Source organism: Salmo salar, chromosome ssa20, assembly GCF_905237065.1.
Source record: "Salmo salar chromosome ssa20, Ssal_v3.1, whole genome shotgun sequence".
In the NCBI taxonomy this organism is placed as follows: domain Eukaryota; kingdom Metazoa; phylum Chordata; class Actinopteri; order Salmoniformes; family Salmonidae; genus Salmo; species Salmo salar.
This window is the reverse complement of record NC_059461.1, coordinates 56,939,165-56,956,973: the sequence shown is the minus strand read 5'-3', so window position 1 is coordinate 56,956,973 and position 17,809 is coordinate 56,939,165. Positions and strand designations below refer to the sequence as shown.

At 45.2% G+C, this 17,809-nt stretch overlaps 1 protein-coding gene across 3 annotated transcripts in view; it reads right to left on the bottom strand.

The window, feature by feature from the left end:
* LOC106580907 (A-kinase anchor protein SPHKAP) overlaps positions 1-13,771 on the bottom strand; it is a 102,667-nt gene extending 88,896 nt beyond the window's left edge. For all 3 annotated transcript variants that reach the window (XM_014162441.2, XM_014162445.2, XM_014162446.2), the window contains exon 1: positions 13,687-13,771. In XM_014162441.2, coding sequence (XP_014017916.2) covers positions 13,687-13,730 — 44 coding nt within the window. In that variant the 5' untranslated portion in view covers positions 13,731-13,771. The remainder of the gene's footprint in view (positions 1-13,686) is intronic.
* Between the last annotated feature and the right edge of the window lie 4,038 nt (positions 13,772-17,809).

The following is a 17,809-nucleotide window of genomic DNA, read 5'->3' as shown; positions in this document are numbered from 1 at the left end:
TTGCGCTGCTGCTGCCTCCAAGCCCCAATCTTGGAGATGGATGTAATATCCAGTATACCCGGGTGGTGTGTGTGTGTGTGTGTGTGTGTGTGTGTGTGTGTGTGTGTGTGTGTGCGTGTACACGTGTGTGTACGTATGTGTGTGACCTGACTGACAAGGCCTGGTATCTGTTGCTGATAGGATAAAGAGTGATTGTGCTTGCCTAAGAAACCTTGAATGTTGACCCATTTACAGCGGTTTCTGAGGGAGTTGAGTCATATATTTATTACACTGTACATGTTAGCAGGTTGCGTCAACAAGCTCTTACAGTCTCACGTCAGAATTAGACGTTCTCCCATGTTTCTCAAACGTCAAAATTCGAAGTTGTTCCAAATGTCCAATTTCGAAGTGTTTGGTGAGTTCTCTGTATCTTTCCAAGGTCACGTTTAGGCATTAACTCCAAATGGTTAAGGTATGGGTTAAGGTTTGGGGTAGGCTTAAAACAAAAATATCAGAAACAAACTTTTGAACAAGCAACCTTTGGAACCAGAGACAGATCCTGATGCCCATTCACAACGCCCTAGCAAAACCAAAGCCTACTTGAAGGGAACAGTGCACACTGTTGCCCCTAGTGACCAGTTTTCACATCATCTCCCAACGTCCTCAGACATGGATGGACCTCCAATACTGACTTGTATCACGGGTGTCCTGTCTATTTATTCCACATGGCACGACATGATGATTTCTATCCCTCTTCCTCTGTCTCCCTCTGTTTTACTGTGCCAAAAACAGTTGTATAAGTCATCCACATCCTCTTCCAAATGCCCTTGTAGAAATGGCTATCAGACATGAGCATACCTCCCCCCACCTCCTTCTCCTCCAGTAGGTCAATTGTCACATTCCTACCGTCCAACTACCTAAACGCTCCCTTGCATGATCACCTGCCCGCCCCGCCCCCTTCCCCTGTATGTCTCCCAGTGGTCAGTGTCTCTGCAGCCTGCAGCGTACAAGCAGTGCCAGGGGGGCTGGCATGGAGCCAAGGGGGAGGCAGAGCGATGAGCAGCCAGCCTACCTGCAGGCCCAAAGCACTACCAGAGGCACTCTGCTCACTGTCCATCAATCACACCTCTACTCTGATTAGTGGGACAGACAGGTTTTGTTTTTGTCGAAAATCTCCCACTGAGAGAAATAGGGAGGTGTGTACCATGCCGGTGTGTGTGTATGGGCGTGATTGCAAGCAAGTGCATGTGTCTCTGTGTGCATGTTGTGTGTGTGGTGGTTGGTCTGCCCTGACTAAAGTAAGTGTTCCACATAAATACTGCCCAGGAAGAAAAAGCTTAGAGGTGTCGAGTGCAGTCGGATGGGAGGCCCATAGTGAGTGTTTTACAGGCAACAGGACAAAACAGAATTAAACAGAGCAAGAAAACATTCGACAAAGATAGATTTGGTTGTGTCCCAAAGGGTCATATTCCCTATTTCGTCTCCGGTCTGCTGTATACGGAATAGGGTGCCATTTGAGACGCAGACCACTAGCATGAAAACTATCCAGAATATGGGTTCTGAAAAGGGGTAAGAATAAGGCAAGGGACCAGGGATTAAGCTTTGAAAAGGGGTCTGGATATGATAAGGCTTTATTTTAGAGTCCTGAGATGTGTTACATTAATGAGTTTCCTTTTACAGATAATAGACGTTCTCATCCAGTAGACCGTAACACTCTGAAAGGCCTGAAGAGTCACACACACAAGACAATAGTGAGAGATTAGTCTGAGCTGGAGTATGGTGCTGGAGGTCACAGTCTATTTGTGTGTTTGTATCTTTGTGCACGCACAAACACACACACGCACAAACACACACACACAGGCTTGCAAGTACACACACGCCAGTCTGAAATCTGATCAAGCATTTTTCAGGAGAGGAAATAACTATCTGAGGCCGATCGAAATCAAGCACGCCCATCACTTATTTCTCAGGTGTGTCAATTTACACGTGCCTTAGGAAACAGGATAGAGTATTCCACTAGCCCACTCCAAGACTTAATTAGCAAACACTGCTCAATTATTAATTGCCTGCTATCAAATTTGTGATCAATTAAGACCACAGTGAATGGGCGGGTGGTGGATGTCTGAAAAAAAGTTCTGTCTCAATGATGTTTTCCATTGGACACGTGCTGATTAGGGTACAAAACAACAGCAAAGCCAGGAGGGGTGAATTGAAGCCCGAAAGAGACATTGTAGAACTAAAGACTTCCGTAGTTAAAAAATGTATAAAGAACTGGAAAAATGCTAAAATGGCGCCGGTCGTAAACAGTGTGATCACCGTTGTTCACCATGCAAGAGGGAGGGAGTGGAGCTAAATTTAGCCCCAATTGCTGCCGCATGCATCGCGTCGTCCGGTGAGAGACTGATATTCCCGTTTGTTAGTATCATTTATTAAAATCTTGTGACAGTGCCATGACTGCAGGAGAGGGGTCTTTCCATTCTCGCTGGTCAGGAGGCATGAAATCAGACAGCATAGCGAGTCCGTGGTAGGATAACACACACACACACACACACACACACACACACACACACACACACACACCACTGGGAGTGAGAATATTAATCTGAGGGGAACATCTGTCCGACGTGCTGCTGACTCACTCCCTGTTCTGTCCTCTAAAGAGTTTAATTTGCCATCCACCCTCCTTTTGTTTGCGTTCTCTTCCTTTTATGTTTGTGTTGACATCTGATACGGGTCCAGTAATGTGTATTGTCCACGTCTCAGTGCAAATACTTATTGGATTTTATGTGATTCTCTTGGCAAGGGAGTGGGTTGGCTAAATGCTATTATGGATTAAAATTCTAATAATGTTCATGGGAATGAGTGTTTATCAGAGAGAGCGAGAGAGAGACACTTCTGTAAAATACTAGCCATACAGTTAAACCAATGAGTTTTTCTTTACATAGTTGAATGTGCTGACAACAAAATCACACAAAAATAATCAATGGAAATCCAATTTATCAACCCATGGAGGTCTGGATTTGGAGTCACACTCAAAATTAAAGTGGAAAACCACACTACAGGCTGATCCAACTTTGATGTAATGTTCTTAAAACAAGTCAAAATGAGGCTCAGTAGTGTGTGTGGCCTCCACGTGCCTGTATGACCTCCCTACAACGCCTGGGCATGCTCCTGATGAGGTGGCGGATAGTCTCCTGAGGGATCTCCTCCCAGACCAGGACTAAAGCATCCGCCAACTCCTGGACAGTCTGTGGTGCAATGTGGCGTTGGTGGATGGAGCGAGACATGATGCCCCAGATGTGCTCAATTGGATTCAGGTCTGGGAAACGGGCGGGCCAGTCCATAGCATCAATGCCTTCCTCTTGCAGGAACTGCTGACACACTCCAGCCACATGAGGTCTAGCATTGTCATGCATTAGGAGGAACCCAGGGCCAACCGCACCAGCATATGGTCTCACAAGGGGTCTGAGGATCTCATCTCGGTACCTAATGGCAGTCAGGCTACCTTTGGCGAGCACATGGAGGGCTGTGCGGCCCCCCAAAGAAATGCCACCCCACACCATGACTGACCCACCGCGAAACCGGTCATGTTGGAGGATGTTGCAGGCAGCAGAACGTTCTCCACGGCGTCTGTCATGTGCTCAGTGTGAACCTGCTTTCATCTGTGAAGAGCACAGGGCGCCAGTGGCAAATTTGCCAATCTTGGTGTTCTCTGGCAAATGCCAAACGTCCTGCACGGTGTTGGGCTATAAGCACAACCCCCACCTGTGGACGTCGGGCCCTCATACCACCCTCATGGAGTCTGTTTCTGACCGTTTGAGCAGACACATGCACATTTGTGGCCTGCTGGAGGTCATTTTGCAGGGCTCTGGCAGTGCTTCTCCTGCTCCTCCTTGCGGAAAGGCAGAGGTAGCGGTCCTGCTGCTGGGTTGTTGCCCTCCTACAGCCTCCTCCACGTCTCCTGATGTACTGGCCTGTCTCCTGGTAGCGCCTCCATGCTCTGGACACTACGCTGACAGACACAGCAAACCTTCTTGCCACAGCTCGCATTGATGTGCCATCCTGGATGAGCTGCACTACCTGAGCCACTTGTGTGGGTTGTAGACTCCGTCTCATGCTACCACTATAGTGAAAGCACCGCCAGCATTCAAAAGTGACCAAAACATCAGCCAGGAAGCATAGGAACTGAGAAGTGGTCTGTGGTCCCCACCTGCAGAACCACTCCTTTATTGGGGGTGTCTTGCTAATTGCCTATAATTTCCACCTGTTGTCTATTCCATTTGCACAACAGCATGTGAAATTTATTGTCAATCAGTGTTGCTTCCTAAGTGGACAGTTTGATTTCACAGAAGTGTGATTGACTTGGAGTTACATTGTGTTGTTTAAGTGTTCCCTTTATTTTTTTGAGCAGTGTATATGAAGGTACACAAATGAAAGCAAGTTTTGAAATGATTATGTAGTCAAATATTGTATTTGTTTGGGCTTCTTGTGGTCAATTTGCAGTCTACAAATTATTTGTAATTATGTTCCGACCTCCTGAATATCAGCTGAAGAAAAACCATCCCTCGGCTGAATGTAGTTGATAATCTCTAGTGGGACAGAAGGGTGAGCTCTCTCCCTAACATCAATTAACTGCTCTTCTCTTCTCTCCCCTCCCCTCCTCAGGTAAAAGGACCAGATTCCATCTCAACCCATCCACGGCGGCTGCTGCCTCTGGGCTCCAGCGTAACAGTGTAACAGTTTTTTTCCAATTGCTAACAAGCATCGGTCAGTTACTGAAGCCACTTTTCCAAACTCTTCACACAGTCTGCATATACCAACATGCATATTGGCCAAACAGTTCCTCTCACCTCCAAAACTCACTCAAACCACTTCATACATGTCTCAAAATAAGCTTGTTCGACCATAACACTGGCAACAATTCTCACTCAGAAAGCATACATTGTCACTCATAACACACTGACCTAAAAAACAAGACTAACAACAGGGAGGGTTACATAAATGATTAACTTTTCTCTTTGAAGTTTGAATGATTTTTCACATAAATCAGTATTTCATTATAGAATAAGAATAACACCGTTTTACTTTATTGACTGTTCTAAAAGATATGTAACAAGAAGGAATCAGAAATGCAGCAATTTGCTTCAATGGCCTTTATTTTTTCTATATCTTTGCATATACAGTGAGGGAAAAAAGTATTTGATCCCCTGCTGATTTTGTACGTTTGCCCACGGACAAAGAAATGATCAGTCTATAATTTTAATGGTAGGTTTATTTGAACAGTGAGAGACAGAATAACTACAAAAAAATCCAGAAAAACGCATGTCAAAAATGTTATAAATTGATTAGCATTTTAATGAGGGAAAGAAGTATGACCCCCTCTCAATCAGAAAGATTTCTGGCTCCCAGGTGTCTTTTATACAGGTATCAAGCTGAGATTAGGAGCACACTCTTAAAGGGAGTGCTCCTAATCTCAGTTTGTTACCTGTATAAAAGACACCTGTCCACAGAAGCAATCAGATTCCAACTCTCCACCATGGCCAAGACCAAAGAGCTCTCCAAGGATGTCAGAGACAAGATTGGGCTACAACACCGTCGCCAAGCAGCTTGGTGAGAAGGTGACAACAGTTGGTGCGATTATTCGCAAATAGAAGAAACACAAAAGAACTGTCAATCTCCCTCGGCCTGGGGCTCCATGCAAGATCTCACCTCGTGGAGTTGCAATGATCATGAGAACGGTGAGGAATCAGCCCAGAACTACATGGGAGGATCTTGTCAATGATCTCAAGGCAGCTGGGACCATAGTCACCAAGAAAACAATTGCTAACACACTACGCCGTGAAGGACTGAAATCCTGCAGCGCCCGCAAGGTCCCCCTGCTCAAGAAAGCACATATACATGCCCGTCTGAAGTTTACCAGTGAACATCTGAATGATTCAGAGGACAACTGGGTGAAAGTGTTGTGGTCAGATGAGACCAAAATGGAGCTCTTTGGCATCAACTCAACTCGCCGTGTTTGGAGGAGGAGGAATGCTGCCTATGACCCCAAGAACACCATCCCCACGATCAAACATGGAGGTGGAAACATTATGCTTTGGGGGTGTTTCTCTGCTAAGGGGACAGGACAACTTCACCGCATCAAAGGGACCGATGGATGGGGCCATGTACCGTCAAATCTTGGGTGAGAACCTCCTTCCCTCAGCCAGGGCATTGAAAATGGGTCGTGGATGGGTATTCCAGCATGACAATGACCCAAAACACACGGCCAAGGCAACAAAGGAGTGGCTCAAGAAGAAGCACATTAAGGTCCTGGAGTGGCCTAGCCAGTCTCCAGACCTTAATCCCAGAGAAAATCTGTGGAGGGAGCTGAAGGTTCGAGTTGCCAAACGTCAGCCTCGAAACCTTAATGACTTGGAGAAGATCTGCAAAGAGGAGTGGGACAAAATCCCTCCTGACATGTGTGCAAACCTGGTGGCCAACTACAAGAAACGTCTGACCTCTGTGATTGCCAACAAGGGTTTTGCCACCAAGTACTAAGTCATGTTTTGCAGAGGAGTCAAATACTTATTTCCCTCATTAAAATGCAAATCATTTTATAACATTTTTGACATGCGTTTTTCTGGATTTTTTTGTTGTTATTCTGTCTCTCACTGTTCAAATAAACCTATCATTACATTTATAGACTGATCATTTCTTTGTCAGTGGGCAAACATACAAAATCAGCAGGGGATCAAAAACTTTTTCCCCTTACTGTATTAATTTACTTGTGAAAAATAAAAAAATGTAATCAAATCTAATTCCTGAAATTCCAGGTCTGCAATAATAATTACAACAATAAACCATCAACAACATGTATAGTATAATCACTCATACTGTAGAGTACTGTGATGGTTCTAGTTCTCATCAACATGTATACCGTAATTTCCGGACTATTAAGTGCACCTGAATATAAGCCGCACCCACTGAATTTAAAAAATATATATATTTTGAACATAAATAAGCCGCACATGTCTATAAGCCGCAGGTGCCTACCGGTACATTGAAACAAATTAACTTTACACAGGCTTTAACGAAACACAGCTTGTAACAAAAATAAATAGGCTTTAACGAAACACGGCTTGTAACAAAAAATTTGCAGTAAGCTTTAGTTGTCTTTTTGCACTGAGTCAATTCCTCACGCTGCTGTTTCCAACATCTTATCATCAACTCATTAAGACCAAGCTCCCGTGCAGCAGCTCTATTTCCTTTTCCAACAGCCAGATCAATCGCCTTCAACTTGAAAGCTGCACCATATGCATTTCTCTGTGTCTTTGACATGATGAGGGTGACAAAATGACTACCGTAATCAGAATGATGGGAAGTTTGAGAGCGCTCGATTTAATCTAAACACTAAACAAAAAAGTTGTTTGACCTTAACCCGTTCGGCAATTTCATTGGTCTAATGAAAGCTTCATGCCGCCAAAAAACTGAGCACGTCACAGAATGTGTTTTTTTTTAGAAGAAAAAAATTGAATGCGGGAAAAATCCAAAAGCCGCGAGGTTCAAAGCTGGGAAAAACGTTGCGGCTTATAGTCCGGAATTTACGGTAGTATAATCACTCATACTGTACAGTACTGTGAGGGTTCTAGTTCTCATCAACATGTATAGTATAATCACTCATACTGTACAGTACTGTGAGGGTTCTAGTTCTCACTGTCTCCTGCATTTGGCCATAAGTTCTCATCAACATCACATCTTATGAATTCTCTGGCGATGCATCTTGGAAAGTATCTTCTAGAATGTCTAATCCAATCGTGGCAGTCTTCAGGAGAAGTGTCTCCACACCCCACATTCATGGCATCCAGTAAGGACATCTGGTCATGTCGATGGTGGTCATTAACCTTCCACCTCCACGCAGAGAAAAACTCCTCTGGGGTTTAGGAAAGGGGAGTATGGAGGCAGGAATAGTACTGACATCCTGGGATGTGCAGTAAACCAGTCTGACTGCAGCAGAGTGGTGGAATGCCACATTATCCCACACAACGAAGGTAGGGGAGGTTCTTGCCCCTCTCTCCTCCGCTGGCACAAGTCGAGTATGCAGGTCATGCAGAAATGAAATGAACCTCTCTGTATTGTAGGGACCAATGAGTGGTTTGTGTAACAGCAAACCATCATTGGACAGTGCTGCACACATTGGGATGTCAGCTCCTCTCTGGCCTGGGACATCCACGGTTGCTTTCTGTCCAATCACATTTCTTCCCCTGCGGCATGTTTTTGCTAGGTTGAATCCAGCTTCATCTACAAAGATGAATGTATGTGCAGTTTGCCTGGCTTCCATCTCAATTACTCTCTAAAATACAGTAAATCCACAGTTTTACAGTACTTTACATTATGCATAGCTGTGTACCCTGTTTAGTTATTGAACAGACATCTTACCTGGACATATTGATACCGGAGTTCTTTCACACATTCACCGTTTCTCTCAAAGGGTACAGTGTACAACTGCTTCATCCTTATTTGATGTTTCTCTAAGACTCTGGCAATTGTCGTTGTGCTGACCGTATTCACATTCCCAAAAAAGATATTGTCTGCCAGCACTCTGTCCCGAATTTCCCGCAGTTTTATTGCATTGTTGCCAATTACCATGTCAACAATGGCAATTTCCCGCACATCTGATAATATTCTGCCTCTCCCTCCTGTGGGAGGCAACCTTTGGATCCTACTGAAAAACACAAAAAAAATCTATATATTTCAAAATGTCAGTACATGTAAAAATGTGAACATACTGTATTGTACTGTAATATGTAGTTCAATTATCATTGAAGGATGCACATTCGTACTATTGATGCAACTGTTGAACGCTGCAGATTTGGTTGCACCCTTAAACCGGCCTCTCTCAAAGAGAGACCATAGTTTACAACATGGTCAATAATTGTGGCCCTTATCTCATCAGAGACCACTGCTCTTGGTCTTCCTCTCCTTTGTCCTCCACGCATTCTCCCTCTCCCTGCCACTCTTCTTTGCCCACCAACCTGTCTTCCTTGATCCATGTTACAAACTAAATCATTCCGAAGCCGTCCGCTTTTGTCTGTTTGCTATCGAGACTAAAAACAGGAAACTTGGGTAGGCTTTCAGCTGAAATTCCAATCAGCTGTGTTTGGAATGATTAAATATTCTGTATGTTTCAATCTGGTTACTGCAGAAGTGCAGAACATTTGCAATCATTCTGTTTTGAATGTGTTTTTAACAATTTTGGAAACATTGTGTTAGCATTTGAAAACATGTGTTGCAAATATATAGTTTTGCAGGTGGTGGAGTATGAATGAGAAAAGAGTTCATGGATTTCGGAGAATGTGGTCATTGAATGCATTTTGTGTGAAAGCAATGAAACATTTTTCACAGTTTGCTCCACATACACTTCTGTTTTGCTGACTGTGTGAAGAGTTTTGATAATGTGACTTCACCTTTGACTAATGCATGTTAGCAATTGAAAAAAAACTGTAAACAGCCGCTCTACCTGCTACTGAGGATCAGTGTGTGAGTCAGAGTCAGTGTGCTGTGTGCCAGGAGCAGATGGCCAGAGCCAGGGCTCCCCAGGCGTCCTGTTGTCTGTGCAGGTCAATCAACACAAACTGTCTCCTTCAATAGAGATATGGACTTTCCTTTATCAGATCAAAACTATTAAGCATCTGCTAGGGAGAGTGTGTATGTGGAGGGATGGGGGCGGGACATGTGTGTGTGTGGAGACTGTGTGTGTGTGTGTGTGTGTGTGTGTGTGTGTGTGTGTGTGTGTGTGTGTGTGTGTGTGTGTGTGTGTGTGTGTCCAAGCATCCAAGCATCAACTGCGATATGAGCCTAGAGGAGCTTACTTCAGAGGAACACTAAACCAGAGACGGACCAAAGCGAAGCGCCAGTGTTAGTACCGATACAGACACACTCATCCCATTACCCGACATGTAAACCCAATATAACTTTACAAGATATTACAACCTCAATCAATGACAGTCTAGACAGATATAACAATAAAACCTTACGGTTTCAGTTCCCTGATGAGAGAGGATGAAAGGCAGAGGACAATGGAGTGAGACCGAAAGACGCAGGAGAGAGAAGGCGAAATCGAGAGAGAGAGAGAATAGAGAAGGAAAGAAAGAGAGGAGAGAGTAAAAGAGATAAGAGATAGAGAGGACAAGTTCTGACTTACAGCTGGTGCTGAGCGGGAGCCCAGTGCAGCCAGTCACATCTCCTCCTAATTACTGCAACCATCCCCCATCACGCCCCCAGCACACTGATTACACACCTGCACTCAAACTGGACAGTTTTATCTCAGTCTCTTCATTCAAAGACTCAATCATGGACACTTACTGACAGTTGTGGCTGCTTTGTGTGATGTATTTTTGTCTCTACCTTCTTGCCCATTGTGCTGTTGTCTGTGCCCAATAATGTTTGTACCATGTTTTGTGCTGCTACCATGTTGTGTTCCTACCATGTTGTGTTGCTGCCATGCTGTGTTGCCATGTGTTGCTATGTTGTTGTCTTAGGTCTCTCTTTATGTAGTGTTGTCATGTGTGTTTTGTCCTGTATTTATATTGTATTTATTTTTATTTTTAATCCCAGGCCCCCGTCCCCGCAGGAGGCCCTTTGGCTCTTGGTAGGCCATCATTGTAAATAAGAATTTGTTCTTAACTGACTTGCCTAGTTAAATAAAGGTTAAATAAAAATAAAAAACTGGCCCCTTCTAACTAGGCCCCTCTCCCCCCAAACACCCCACTTGCCTATCCCATCAGGCAGCCCTCTCCCCTGGCTTCTCTCATCCACAACCCCCCTCCCCCACCTGTTTATCTCCCTTCCCTCTACACGGCTGGGGGTGCAGGGACAGGGCGCTGCAGTTGGTACCAGTTCCCTTGGATCTCACGCTACAAACATTGATGCTAATGTTTCCTGTCAGACATGAAGCGGCTCATACATCACACACTCACGTCACAATCAGGGAGAAAGGGACCTTTACACCATCATTGGTTAACCTCTGTGGTATGTGGGACGCTTGCCAGTGAAATAGCAGGGCGCCAAATTCAAAACAACAAAAATCTCATAATTCAAATTTCTCAAACATACAACTATTATATCCCATTTTAAAGATACACTTCTCGTTAATCCAACCACATTGTCCGATTTCAAAAAGGCTTTACGGCGAAAACATAACATTAGATTATGTTATGACAGCGCCTAGAAAAGAAAAACCACACAGCCATTTTCCAAGCAAGGAGAGATGTCACAAAAACCAGAAATACAGCTAAAATTAATTACTAACCTTTGACGATCTTCATCAGATGGCACTCATAGGACTTCATGTTACACAATACGTGTATGTTTTGCTCGATAAAGTTCATATTTATATCCAAAAACCCCATTTTACATTGGCGTGTAATGTTCAGAAATGTTTTGCCTCCCAAACCTTCCGGTGAATGAGCACATCAATTTACAGAAATACTCATCATAAACGTTGATAAAATATTCAACTGTTATTCAAAGAATTATAGATACACTTCTCCTTAATGCAACCGCTGTGTCAGATTTCAAAAAAAGCTTTACGGCGAAAGCAAATTTTGCAATAATCTGAGTACAGCGCTCAGATATCAAAACAAGCCATATAGATACCCGCCATTTTGGAGTCAACAGAAATGACAAAAATTACATTATAAATATTCACTTACCTTTGATGATCTTCATCGGAATGTAATCCCAGGAATCCCAGTTCCAGAATAAATGTTAGTTATGTTCGATAAAGTTAATCTTTATGTCCAAATACCAAAATTTTGTTCGCACGTTCAGTCAAGTAATCCAAATCCACTGTGCTCGCGCAGTGAGTTCAAACGAAAAGTCAAAAAAGTTATATTACAGTTTGTAGAAACATGTCAAACGATGTATAGAATCAATCTTTAGGATGTTATCATAAATCTTCCATAATATTCCAACCGGACGATTCCTTAGTCTTCAGAAATGAAAAGGAACACAGCTAACTCTCACGTGAGTGCGCACGATTGAGCTCATGTCATTTTCTCAGTCATCTGATTCCAATAGCTCTTATTCTCTCCCCATTCACAGTAGAAGCATGAAACAACGTTCTAAAGACTGTAGACATCTAGTGGAAGCCTTAGGAAGTGCAAAATGACCACATTGACACTGTATACTGGATAGGGAATCACTTGAAAAACTACAAACCTCAGATTTCCACACATCCTGGTTGGATTTTTTTCTCAGGTTTTTGCCTGCCATATGAGTTCTGTTATACTCACAGACATCATTCAAACAGTTTTAGAAACTTCAGAGTGTTTTCTATCAAAACGCACTAATAATATGCATATCCTACCTTTTGGGCCTGAGAAGCAGGCAGTTTACTACGGGCACGCTTTTCATCTGGACGTCAAAATACGGCCCCCTACCCCGATGAAGTTAAGATCATAGGGCACCTAATGACAGCAGAAATGATCAGACATCAGATACTCATCAATTAGCAGGGATTTGTCATTAACACAAATAATGTAAAATAACTCAGTAACCTGTGTTTGACCTCCAAAATCGGATATTGAATGTGTCGATATTGGAACAAAGGAAATGACCATGTGATATCTGTATATTTTCGAGTCAAATCAAGATATCTCCGGATATGACCCTTTCCCCGTGGTGGGTTAGCCAACAGTATCATCACCACACCTGTCTGGTGTGCTTCTGCTGTTTCTCTAAGGTGGTGAGATATACTCACATTCCATCACCCAATGATCCAGAACAGACTGGCATCAGTGCCATCGTCAGTGCCGCAGACACCTGCCCACAAAACTACAGTCTTCCTTCCTCCTCCTCAACAGCCTTAGTCCTGTCTTTATCTTGGTCTGGGTCTGGGTCTAAGGAGTTGTGTGCTCAGTCAGCAGGTACAGTAGGTAGGCAGGCAGACAGTCAGCCATTAGCATTTTATGACCTCAGCACAGAGAAGTGCTGGCCTTATCATTTTCATCTGTCTCTCCCTGGCTCTCTCTCACTATCTACCTCCTCCCTCCCTCTCATCTTCGCTTCCTCCCTCCCTCCCTGAAGTAGCCTCGCCTAGTCCATGATGAATGGAGGCAATTTAGGGCCCGGTTCAATCAGATCCGCTTTAGCAGAAATCCGTATAGCTGATATTTTGATGGTGTCGGAGGTGGAACTGCGTTAAAATGGTCAAATCCACAATGGCTCCCGGCATGATACTTAAGCTGACATTGCCATTGGCTGCACGGAGTGGCATTGAGATAAATCCTGTGAATCCTTGATTTTCAATTTGACCGACATTATTTCCATATAGCCTACACTTTCCTGAACTTATAACGTGACTGGGACGGGTGTGGCTTATGGGACAATGATCACAAGAGCAGCTGCCGATTTGAGAGCTCCAACACAGTTCCGACACCGCCAAAACATCAGCTATGCAGGTCTCAACTATTGCAGTTTAACGCTTGATCTGACTGAATCTAGCCCAGAGAGCGATGTTGTTGCCATAGGTGGACCTAGAAAGTACTCCACCATGTGGTGCGGTGGGGAAGTTGGCCTACTGAACACCACCCACAACTTTCTAAGCTGTTTACCTTAAAGGTTGTGTTCTGGATACTTTGGAACATTTCAAATCCAGTGAATCCCACAATGCAAACACCCCCACACAGTTGAGCAGATCACAAAGATTGCCTAGAGGGTTTCCCTTACCTCTCAGTGAAGTTTCTGAGCACAGTGAAGAGTGACGATAGCATCTCTTAGTTCTTGTCCTCCTTACTCTCCTCTATCTTCTGGTGGGCCTTCTTCTGCCTGCAAAGGAAAATATTAAAATGTAAATATAAAATACAATTGAATGGTGGATGATAGTGTTTGTGTACATCTATATTTCACAGACACACACACACAGACACACACATGCTCACGAACACACAGAGTGACTGCTATAGATGAAGGCAACAGATGGAGCTGCCTTCACCTCTCTTCCATAGCACAGTGGTTTTCCCTTGCATCATATGGCAGGTGTTTTGCTGTGGCATTATAGGAATGGGAACTTGGGAAGTGAGAAGACAGCAGTACATCGTCATCTACTGTCATGTCTGTTCGAAGGAGCGGACCAAGATGCAGCGTTTTCGTAGTTCCACATATTTATTAAAAGTGAAACTGAATGCAATACACTGAAATAAACGTAATATATCAAAACAACAAACCGTGACACAGAGAGTACAACACACTACTCAAAAGACAATAACCCACAAACATGCAGAAACACCCCTACTAAATATGACCTCCAAGCAGAGGCAACGAGGACCAGCTGCCTCCAATTGAAGGTCAACTCAATAAACCCCAACCTAGAAATAGACAAACTACAATTATAACATAGAACGAGAAAACATAGATCAGCCCAAAAACACCCCCTGTCACGCCCTGACCACTCTACCATAGAAAATAACCACGTATATTGGTCAGGACGTGACAGTACCCCCCCCCCCCACCAAGGTGCAGACTCTGAATGCACACAGACAAAAAAACAAAAACAAAACCACAAAACACAAAGGGAGGGTAGGGTGGGTGACTAATGTCTATGGCGGCGGCTCTGGTTCCGGGCGTAGTACCCCCACCGCCCGCTGATCCCCCCACTTCTGTATGTCCGGAGGAACCAGACCATGGATCATCGCCGGAGGCTTCGGACCGCTAACCGCCGCTGAAGACTCTGGGCTGTAGGCCACCGCTGAAGGCTCTGGGCTGAGGAGCGTCGCTGGGGGCTCTGGGCTGAGGAGCGTCGCTGGGGGCTCTGGGCTGAGGAGCGTCGCTGGGGGCTCTGGGCTGAGGAGCGTCGCTGGGGGCTCAGGGCTGAGGAGCGTTGCTGGGGACCGAGTGCTCACAGCAGGCACTGGCTGTACCGGGTTATGGATGCGCACTGGAGGGAGAGTGCGAGGAGCAGGAATCGGTCTCACCAGACTGGGAAGACACACGAATGGCCGAGTGCTCATAGCAGGCACTGGCTGTACCGGGTTATGGATGCGCCCTGGAGGCCTGATGCGTGGGGCTGGCATAGGAAGCGCCAGACTAGTAACACGCACCTCAGGGCGAGTGCGGGGAGCAGGAACAGGACGTACTGGACTGGGCAGGCGCACTGGAGGCCTGATGCGTGAGACTGGTTTAGGAGGCAGCAGACTAGTAACACGCACCTCAGGGCGAGTGCAGGGAGCAGGAACAGGACGTACTGGACTGGGCAGGCGCACTGGAGACCTGATGCGTGGGGCTGGCTTTGGAGGCACCAGGCTAGTACCACATACCTTCAGGCTAGTGCGGGGAGCAGGAACAGGACGTACTGGGCTATGGTAGCGCACTGGAGGTAGAGTACGCGGAGCAGGCACATGGTACACTGGGTCTTAGAGACGCACTGTAGGTCTGGAGCACACGGCCTGCACAACCCGTCCTGGCTGGATGGTCACTGTAGCCCGGCACGGGCGGAGTGCTGGCACAGGGCGAACTGGGCTGTGCTGGGGAATGAGGGCTGCCGTGCGTAGAGCAGGCGCAGGATAAATTGGGCCGAGGAGACGCACTGACGGCCAGATGCACTGAGCAGGCACACTCCTTCCTGGCTGAATGCCAATCTTAGCCCGACAACGATGAGGAGCTTGCACCGAGCGCACCAGGCTTTGAATGCGTATGGGCGATACAGTGCGCATTTCCGCATAGCTCGGTGCTTTCCTCGTCGCCTGCTCCCCACAGTAAGCACGGGGAGTTGGCTCAGGTTTCCATCCTGACTTAGCAAACCTCCCCGTGTGCCCCAAATATTTTGGGGGGCTGCCTCTCACACTTGCCTTTCAGTGCATATAACGCCTCGTAGTATCGTCGCACTGCCTTTGCTGCCTCAAGTTCCTCCTTCGGGCACTGGTACTCCCCAGCCTGACTCCAGGGTCCTTCCTCGTCCAAAATCTGCTCCCATGTCCATTCCTCCTGCTGCTCCTTCTTTCGCTGCTTGGTCCTTCTTCTGTTCGAAGGAGCAGACCAAGATGCAGCATTTTTGCAGTTCCACATATTTATCAAAAGTGAAACTGAATGCAATACACTGAAATAAACTTAATATATCAAAACAACAAACCGTGACGCAGAGAGTACAACACACTACTCAAAAGACAATAACCCACAAACAACATGCAGAAACACCCCTACTAAATGTGACCTCCAATCAGAGGCAACGAGGACCAGCTGCCTCCAATTGAAGGTCAACCCAATAAACCCCAACCTAGAAAAAGACAAACTAGAATTACAACATAGAACTAGAAAACATAGATCAGCCCAAAAACACCCCCTGTCACGCCCTGACCACTCTACCATAGAAAATAAACACTTATATTGGTCAGGACGTGACATCTACAACACACACACACACACACACACACACACACACACACACACACACACACACATGCACCATCTTATATCAGCCCAGCTCTCTTACACGCCTGACCACGTCTAGCTTTCTCACACGTTGACATGAGCCAAGTCCTCTCTCAATCCAGTGTGTGTGTGTGTGTGTGTGTGTGTGTGTGTGTGTGTGTGTGTGTGTGTGTGTGTGTGTGTGTGTGTGTGTGTGTGTGTGTGTGTGTGTGTGTGTGTGTGTGCCTGCCTGCCTGCCTTATGGTTAGAGCATTTTAGTCTGCTATATGTTGCCCTGTTATTATGCCCTGTGAATCACCCACCAGCCCCAACGCACTCCAGCAGGGTGGGTAATAACACACACATTACTTGTGTGACTTTTAATTTGGAAACAATTTACATCCACATACACTGAGTTTACACTACATTAGGAACACCTTCCTAATATTGAGAATATTTGCCCTCAGAACAGCCTCAATTCGTTGGGGCATGGACTCTACAAGATGTCGAAAGCGTTCCACAGGGATGCATATTGACTCCACTGCTTCCCACAGTTGTGTCAAGTTGGCTTGATGTCCTTTTGGTAGTGGACCATTCTTGATACACATGGGAAACTGTTGAGCGTTGAAAAGCCAGCAGTATTGCAGTTCTTGACACATTTAAACCAGTGTGCCTGGCACCTACTGCCATACCCCGTTCAAATGCACTTCAATATTTTGTCTTGCCCATTCAAGCTCTAAATGGCACATATACACAATCCATGTCTCATTTGTCTCAAGGCTTAAAAATCCCTCTTTTACCTGTCTCCTCCCCTTCATCTACACTGATTGAATTGGATTTAACAGGTGACATAGGGAAGGGATCATAGCAATCCAAAGTATTTCCATGGTAAACATAGCCTAAAGCCTAGCTCAGCTAGTATGGTACTTGTCATGCCAGGAAAGTGGGTTTGATTCCCGTTACCACCCATATGTAAAAATGTGTGCACGCATGACTGTAATTTGCTTTAGATAAAAGCGCCTGTTAAATGGCATAAAGTTGGTAAAAGTTTAAGTGCATAGCAATGGCACAGTACAATGATAAAACTCATTAGACATACAGTTCCTCAGCCTATCATTCAGATGCAAACAGTCACTGTGCACAATGAAGAAGTCACCACACATGTAATGAGGTTGCCATGCACAATGACGAAGTAATAAGACACATATTAATGAGGTCACGGCACACAGTGATTACTTTATTATGGCTTCCTCCAACACAGAGATGGGGTCACAACCTTTCTGATGGATACTGAGGAGGAGAGGGCTCGCTTAAAAAATTGTCTTTGGTTTGAGATCCAATCCAACCACTGATCGTTTTCAGTCGCTCTCTTAAGGGAGATGATATACAAACACTGAGAAAAGGTTTTCCTGGTAACAGCGATCATCTTAGTTGCAGATGTTCTCCC